We start from the raw sequence: 8,477 nt of genomic DNA on the forward strand, positions 1-8,477 counted from the left end.
CCTAAACGCGCCTCATCTCAGTACGCACTGATTGCTTAGGTGCTTATTAGAAGTGCTTGTTGTGGGGGGTGTGGCCTTGCTGGATTGTTAGATCACATGATCAGAACATGTCCGTGTTCAGTACCGTCTTCATGCTGGTTGTTAACTGCGTGTGTGAGAGGCATGACTGTATGAGACATGAATAAACTCTTGAGTTGAAACCTGGTCAGTTTGTTCCAGGTTAACTTTTAAAAATTGATCTGCTCGGTTTGTGACGACTGACTCGCTGACATTTGCCCTTTGACCTGTAATCTTAACCCCGATGTCTTTGCATCAAGTGAATCATGACCTCTCACCTCTGTTCTTGTTAAGGCAGCTGTGTGTGTTTAATGCATCATGGAGGACATGACTGTCTGTATTTCTTACATGCTTTAGACTCACGGTGTGTGTGTGTGTGTGTGTGTCCAGCTCAGGAGGGCAGACTCCTCGCAGAGATCTGGAGAAAGTGTTAACAGGAGAGGAGAAGTGAGTATAACATTATTGAACAGATACAGATGAATTCATTCAGTACACTTTTATATATTTAACATTTTTATTATCTTTACTAATATTTCACTCATTTGTGTTAACCCCCCCACCCCCCAGAGCGTTGCGGCCTGGTGACCCCGGGTTCTGCGCGAGGGCGCGTGTGCCGATGCCGTCCAATAAAGACTACGTGGTGCGACCCAAGTGGAACGTAGAGACGGATTCAAACCGGGTCAGTAGGAGGAGCTGAACACTGCGGACGGGATCAAATGAATGAGGCTGGGTGGGCTAAAGATCTGGGGTGGAGTTAAACAGGTTAAAAAAAAGGGGGGGGGGGGGGGGGTGGCTGAATGGTTAAGGTGGGACTGAAATTGAAGCAGGAGGAGCTAACACATTAGGCGGAGTCAATTAGGAGAGGATTTGGTCAGTTTAATCAGGGTTAAAGTGGGAGGGACGTTGAGGAGAGTTGTTTAGAAGTGGGAGGGGTTTTAAGTGAATAATAGTAGGTCAGTGAAGTGTGATGTTGAATGAAGTTGAACATTTTGCCTGAACTGAACTCATCATGAGTCCAAACCCCGAGTCGAACCTGAGCAGCTGAGACTGTTCTTGTGTCATCGTTTCTATAGTAACCACTCATTCACAGTGACGTAAAAATTGTTGATAGTTTTCTGAAAGTAAGGAGACGTTTCTGAAGGAGTCTTCAGTGTCGGTGCTTTGTAACAGTCGGGTGAAGCTGGAACTTTTCAGGACACTTTTTGGTTTCTCTGAAACATGACGAGCTGCGTTTAGTGTTTTGAGTGATAAAGAGAGCGCGACTGGTGAGGGAGCGAGTGTTTGTAGCTCCTATAACGTAAGTGAGAACAGGAAGTAACTCGTTTCAGGAGAAAGTAAATGTTGTAATAAATTGAACTGGAGGTGCTTGAGGACGCAGATAGTTTGATCAGATGCTGTGGTGTGATTGTTAGAGAGGCTGTAAGAAAGCCATCAGTCTCCTGGAGAAACACAAGCGGCGATTTCTGGAGCAGAGGAAGCAGCGGCGTGTTCAGGGAGCGGTGAAGATCAGCGTGGAGGGAAACCGCATGCCTCTGTAGCTCAGCCCGGGCCTGCAGGGGGCAGTAAGTGCTGCATGAGGACTGTGTGCAGTGTGGCACAGGAACAACATGCTCACTAACATGCTGAAGGGGCAGGACGCCATGAGCAGCGAGCTTCTGCCTTCAACAATATTGTTATAAATATGGCAAAGATCACTACTGCTGTGACGCTGATGAGTAAAGTGTGTGTGTGTGTGTGTGTGTGTGTGTGTGTGTGTGTGTGTGTAGGGTGGATTGTAGACTAAAACTTTTGTTATACAAAGTGATGCCATTTTATTGACTGACTCTCCCTCATGATGTTCTTTCTCCTCCTCCTCCAGGGTCCTGTAAGAAAGAGTTTATCACGTGTAGATAAACAAATGCGACGCTTCGCTGATATCCGTCGCCTCACGAAGACGGGCCATGCGGTCAAGATCAGCGTCGAGGGCAACCGCATGCCCCTCTGATTCCTCATACGCATCACTTCCTGTTTGTTCATGTTGTTTTTCTATGCTTGAGTACGTGTGAAGGTCCGAGACCACTGCAGGAACGAGGAAGAGGAGATGGTTGTAGCTACACGTCTGTAATATAGCTGTAATAACAGGTGTAACGTGAACCTGTGATGTTCAGGTGTAACTTTCATAATAAAGACTTTCCAAATCTTTCTCTGTGACTCGCTCATTCTACTGACTGTAAGAAAAACTCCCAGAAATCTCTTCCAAAACTTCACGATCCACAGAAGCTTAGAAGCAGCCTGTTTGGGGCCTCGTGGCTCAGGTGGATAAGGCGCCATACCATAAATCCGGGGACCCGGGTTCGATTCCGACCCGAGGTCATTTCCCGATCCCTCCCCGTCTCTCTCTTCTGCTCATTTCCTGTCTCTACACTGTCCTATCCAATAAAGGTGAAAAAGCCCCAAAAAATATCTTTAAAAAAAAAAAAAGAAGCAGCCTGTTTTCTGGGCGTGTACACTCACAATTATACACAAGTTACACTGAGTCATAACAGAAGAACAATCGAGACGTTTATTATTTAAACTTTTCTGTAAGGAGTCTCCAGTGTCAGCGCTGTGAAGCTGGAGCTTTTCAGGACGGAGGAGTTTACACTTATTTGCAGTTTCTCTGTAACATGATGAGCGGTGGTGGTGGTGGTGGTGGTGGGTTTTGTGTGTGTCTGATGAACTGAGAGAATAAAGTGAGGCTGCTGAAGGAGTGACTGACTGCTGGAATGATACGGCCGTATGGTGGTGAAATGGTGAGGGAGTAGCTGCTGTAACATGAGTGAGCTCCCACTCTGTACATGTACGGTTCAGACACACTAAAGCACTCGGATCTCTGCTGTGGAACGTGATGGGACGAAATTAAGTGCACCCCTGTGTTAATCTTCACCTCCCTAACGCATGCTGTGAATTTGGGAAAAATTCAATGTTCTGAAAATTTTCACATGAAAAAATGGTAAGGGGTTAGCCTTTGTGTTTTTTGGGTGAAAAATTTGGTGTTCTCAGATTTTCACCAAATTGACGGCGTCCATTAAGGAAGTCAAGACGACCACATGGGTGCACTTAATTTCATCCTATCACACTCCAACACTGAGATCCGAGCTTCTCATTTCCCATATGCTATTACATTTAATTAAATATACAGGATTGCAATGCACAAATGTAAACAGTTCATATTATCATGTTAATATCAGTTTAAATCCATCCATCCATCCATCCATCATCTGTAGCCACTTTATCCTGTTCTACAGGGTCGCAGGCGAGCTGGAGCCTATCCCAGCTGACTACGGGCGAAAGGCGGGGTTCACCCTGGACAAGTCGCCAGGTCATCACAGGGCTGACACATAGACACAGACAACCATTCACACTCACATTCACACCTACGCTCAATTTAGAGTCACCAGTTAACCTAACCTGCATGTCTTTGGACTGTGGGGGAAACCGGAGCACCCGGAGGAAACCCACGCGGACACGGGGAGAACATGCAAACTCCGCACAGAAAGGCCCTCGCCGGCCACGGGGCTCGAACCCGGACCTTCTTGCTGTGAGGCGACAGCGCTAACCACTACACCACCGTGCCGCCCTCAGTTGAAATGGGATGGAAATAAAACAGGTGAAGGGTGTGTCCTCACAGTGTTTATTAAAGGACTATGATGGGTGGAGAATGAACATGCTGAAAGGAACAACTGTTTATCGCTGCTATAACTTGAGAAAGAACAATGACTAAATTGTTAGAGCTAACTACAAATAGAGAAAAAGTATGTCACAGTAAAACACACACTAGTAAATATGGAAACTATACAGAGGAGAAAGAGAAAAGGGAGAGAGGGGAAAAATAGAAAAAATGGTGAATGATTGATAAAAAATGAAAGGGGGGAGAGAGAGAAGGAACCGGTTTGAGAAAATTAAAAGTGAAAGAAAAGAGTGAGAGCTGCTCCATCCAGTCTCTCCAGTGGTGTCCCACAAGGCTCAGTGCTGAGTCCACTATATTAATATAGTGTAGTACATTCGAGTGGCTCAGACCTCAGCTCTGGAGCATGTTGGGAGGAAACTAATCACACTCCTGTGTTTGTCTTTACCTCCTTTACACACAGTGTGAATTTAGTAAAAATCAGATAACGTCAGGTTTTCCAAAAAAAAAAAAAATCCCCAAAGGCCCCTTACTATTTTGGACGAAAAAACTAACGTTCTCCAATTTTCACCAAATTCACAACGTGTGTTAAGAAAGTCAAGACTAACATGGCGGTGCACTTAGTTTTGCCCTATCATGCTCCTGGGCTGTGATATAATCAAGTCGACCCTCACCCGAACCCCTCCCTCAGCTCTGTATTGTTTAAACCTACAATCGCTCAAATACATCATCGTACTTTGCAAAGCACAAATGTAAATATTTTAATTGTCTATAAAATAGACTTCAGATGGAAATAAAACCGGAGAAGGGCGTGTCCTAACAGGGTTTACTATCATGCCAGAAAGAACAGGAGCTAACTTGTAACTATAAACAGAAAAAAGTATGGCCTTACAGTAAAACACACACACACACACACACACACACACACTTGTACTTCTACCTTTGTGGGGACTCATTAATATAATACATTCTCTCACCCTCACCTTAACCATCACAACTAAATGTTGTGACCCCACCCCTTACTCTAACCCCACCCTAAACCTCATTCTAACCTGAACCCTAAAACTGAGTCTTAACCTTCAAACAGCCCTTTGAAGAAGTGAAGAGTCAAAATGTCCTCACTCTGTTGGTAAAAAACATTCTGGTCCTCAATTTGTAGCAAGTAACACACACACACACACAGTAGTAACTTCCCCTCACCACCAGGAGGCACTACAGCACCTTAAATTTCACTTTGTTCCACTTTATTCCCCCAGCCTGAGGTTCATCACATTACAGAGGTGTTTAAAGCAAATATGAGAGAGAGAGAGAGAGAGAGAGAGAGAGAGAGAGAGCAAACACACACACACACACACACACAGAGAAATGTGGGAGAGAAAAAACACACACAGAGAGAGAGCGAGAGAGAGAGAGAGAGGGGGGGGGCAGGTTGGTGATGAGGGAGGTGAGGCAGGTGCTTTTTTCTCCTCTCCTCTTCCTGGAGTGCTCATTTACATTTTCTTCTCCGGTTCCTCTTTAGTTCCTCTCCGGTTCCTCCTACAGAGTGAGAAGATGAGATCTCCAGCCGTTTCTCTCCTCCTCTCCTGCGGTCTGCTGTTCTCATTGTCAATGTCTCGCTCTCAGATGCACAACGACACGGAGCCCGTGGTTCTGGAGGGGAAATGCCTGGTTGTGTGCGACTCTAATCCGTCCTCAGACGGGGGCGTCACCTCTTCATTCGGGATCTCAGTGCGAGCTCCGGGGGCCAAAGTGGCGTTCTCAGCTGTCAGGGGGACAAACCATGAACCGTCCGAGATGAGCAACAAGTCCATGACCATCTACTTCGACCAGGTTCCTGCTTTCACACGCGATTTCACAGCAACTGCAGCTCGCAGGTGTTCAGGCTGAGCGATACAATGATGCGATACTGATAGTACAATATATTTTAAAGAATGTTGTCAATATCATCAGGACGTTTCTGAACAAAAACAACTTTATATTTAATTAAATACAATGGAATTATAAATTACATTTTAAAAATCTGACACTTCTGTAATTTTAGGATATTTAGCAATAAAATTTAAACTTTATATTTTAGAAAACTTTACATTTATTCAGTGGTATGTAACATTTATACTTAATTCTAAAATAATATTAAATGTTTAAAAAATGCATATCCAGGTGCTGCTTGATTGTTAATTTACTTTATTTTTTAAAGAACAGAATTTTAAAATGCTTTTATTTATCATGTTTTATATTGATATTAGCAAACCTCAGAAAAACAAGCATTGTTAGAATTTTTTGCCGCATCGATTGTCTTTCTCTGCCGAATACCATTAAACTAATTAAGATATGTAATTTAATAACATGCATATTAATGAAATCACTTTGAATATTAATGAGTGTATAATGTTATAGTGGCTCAGGGAGTGCGTGTGTGTTTATCATCACAAAAACAGTTACTGTGGTTATAATGTCAGGAAACTTTCAAATAATTTTGAGACAATAAAGCAGATTCTATATATTTGGTAAATTATATAATTCTGTCTTAAACTGGTATTTATCAATAGATAATAAATTCATCTACTTGCATGAACCCCACCCATTATTTTACATTTTGAGGACAGCAGGAACACCCAAATAATTATATATTCATGAAGGAAAACAGACAAAACAGTTGTCTCTGACACTGACACACTAAACACAGATAAAAGAACTTCACAAAGCTTAAAAAAAGCATTGGCAGCCATCTTGAACTCAGAATCACTCAACTTGAATCATATTTAAATTGTTAAAAAGAAAGCACAAGAAAGAAAACACAACTTTATTCATCACACACTTGTGAAATTTCCTCTCTGCATTTAACCCATCTGAAGCAGTGAACACACACACACACACGTGAGCAATGAGCACACACACACACACACACACACACGCCCAGAGCAGTGGGCAGCCATGCTAACAGCGCCCGGGGAGCAGCTGGGAGTTCGGTGTCTCACTCAAGGGCACCTCAGCCCAAGGCCGTCCCATATTAACCTAACCTGCATGTCTTTGGACTGTGGGGGAAACCGGAGCACCCGGAGGAAACCCACGCGGACACGGGGAGAACATGCAAACTCCACACAGAAAGGCCCTCGCCGGCCCCGGGGCTCGAACCCAGAACCTTCTTGCTGTGAGGTGACCGTGCTAACCACTACACCACCGTGCCGCCCAGTCACATTTATTAAAATGATTAATGTTCAATTGGTATTTTAGCTGAGTGAGTGGTGATTTTAGCATTTTCCATGATGCTAATCAGTTGTTCTAAGCTTTCTTTACTTATTAGCTTCAATTAGTCCATAAATTTGGTCTTTAAGCTTGCACTTGAGCTACAAGGCTAATGTTTTAAACAAGCAACACGATCATTAATTACATCATTTGTGCTGTATGACACACTCACCTCAACTAAATATTTATCCTCACAAAACTACAAACCCAAACATGGATTAGCCAAAAATCTGAAGATACAGAAATAAAAAAAAAAATTCCTAACTGTAGTAATGTTAATGGACAATGAAATGTCTTTAACCTAATTTGTAGTTTGTAGCATTTTCATGTTTTACCTTAACCATCATGTTAAATGTTATATGTCCAAACCCAGCTGTATTAAATCCTCAACTTCCTGTTTCAGCTTTGTCTTGGAGAGATGTTGTTCTTCTCTTGCAGGTTCTCGTCAATATCGGCCACCATTTTGACCTGAAAGCGAGTGTGTTCCTGGCACCGAGACGCGGCATTTACAGCTTCAGCTTTCATGTCGTCAAGGTCTACAACCGTCAGACCATCCAGGTGACACACTGATGTCTTTAACGTTCTTTAAATAAAGCAGCTAATGATGCTAATGTAGCTAACAAATTATGGAACCTTCAGACCACTGATTAGCATCAAACAAACTACATAAACATTCAAACAGTTTTTAGTGAAAACAAAATAAATTTCAATGTGTACCTGTACAGGTAGCCATTTTGAATCTGCAATAAGTGACAGCTAACTTAGCTCCACCCCTAAACCCATAACCAACCCTCACATTAACATTTTTAAGCATTTTTACAAACTGAATACAAGAATTGTTACAAATATTTGTGCGAAACCAAACTGTCATCAATTTAGAGTAAAAGTGGAACTTTCCAAAAGTTTTGACCCACCAACATGCATTCAAGGTATAAATTCAGCACTGGACATACAAACCTTCCCCTCTGTTTTTTTTTTTTTTTTAACTCTAGGTGAACCTGATGCACAATGAGTATCCGGTGATCTCAGCGTTCGCAGGAGATCAGGACGTGACTCGTGAAGCAGCAAGTAACGGAGTTCTTCTGCTTCTGGAGCGAGATGACCGACTCTACCTGAAACTGGAGAGAGGAAACCTCATGGGAGGATGGAAATATTCCACCTTCTCCGGATTTCTCGTCTTCCCACTCTGATTTCCATGTCCTCATTGTCAGAATCTTGCTCCTTTAATCCCACTGTACTGCACATTAACAAGACCTTAACGAATGTGTGCACTACACGTGGATTGAAGGAGTGCCAGGTTCTGAGTTAACATCCAGCGTTTTTCACTCTAATCTTTCTGTACTGTATCTGTAGTTTACTCCAAACTCACTGAGAGTGGAACTCTAACCCTACGTTCACACCAGCAGGTGATGGGTCTGTCGTGTTGCTTGTAGTTTGTCTCTCGTGGGTGTGGCCTGTCAAGCATTTTTAAAAATCCCAACAAGGAACGTTGGTATCCATACGATAGTGACACACTGACATTGTTCCT

The 8,477-nt window shown here is 43.0% G+C and overlaps 2 protein-coding genes across 3 annotated transcripts in view; both read left to right on the top strand.

Annotated features, from left to right (window-relative positions):
- The window catches only part of LOC132871429 (protein IWS1 homolog), a 13,477-nt gene extending 11,239 nt beyond the window's left edge, over positions 1-2,238 (top strand). For both annotated transcript variants that reach the window (XM_060905582.1, XM_060905583.1), the window contains exons 14-16: positions 448-504; positions 625-736; positions 1,916-2,238. In XM_060905582.1, coding sequence (XP_060761565.1) covers positions 448-504; positions 625-736; positions 1,916-2,041 — 295 coding nt within the window. In that variant the 3' untranslated portion in view covers positions 2,042-2,238. The remainder of the gene's footprint in view (positions 1-447; positions 505-624; positions 737-1,915) is intronic.
- A 2,900-nt stretch (positions 2,239-5,138) lies between these two features.
- cbln2a (cerebellin 2a precursor) lies at positions 5,139-8,139 on the top strand. Its single transcript, XM_060906622.1, has 4 exons — positions 5,139-5,147; positions 5,246-5,533; positions 7,388-7,507; positions 7,942-8,139. Exons 1-4 carry the CDS (start codon positions 5,139-5,141, stop codon positions 8,137-8,139), a joined length of 615 nt encoding a protein of 204 aa, XP_060762605.1.
- The last annotated feature ends 338 nt before the right edge of the window (positions 8,140-8,477 follow it).

Source organism: Neoarius graeffei, chromosome 23, assembly GCF_027579695.1.
Source record: "Neoarius graeffei isolate fNeoGra1 chromosome 23, fNeoGra1.pri, whole genome shotgun sequence".
Taxonomy (NCBI): Eukaryota; Metazoa; Chordata; class Actinopteri; order Siluriformes; family Ariidae; genus Neoarius; species Neoarius graeffei.

Excerpts from the sequence above, each read along its gene's own strand:
- cbln2a (XM_060906622.1), top strand. Across the intron at positions 5,534-7,387 it reads TGACCATCTACTTCGACCAG|GTTCTCGTCAATATCGGCCA; the intron begins GTTCCTGCTTTC and ends CTTCTCTTGCAG. Across the intron at positions 7,508-7,941 it reads ACAACCGTCAGACCATCCAG|GTGAACCTGATGCACAATGA; the intron begins GTGACACACTGA and ends TTTTAACTCTAG.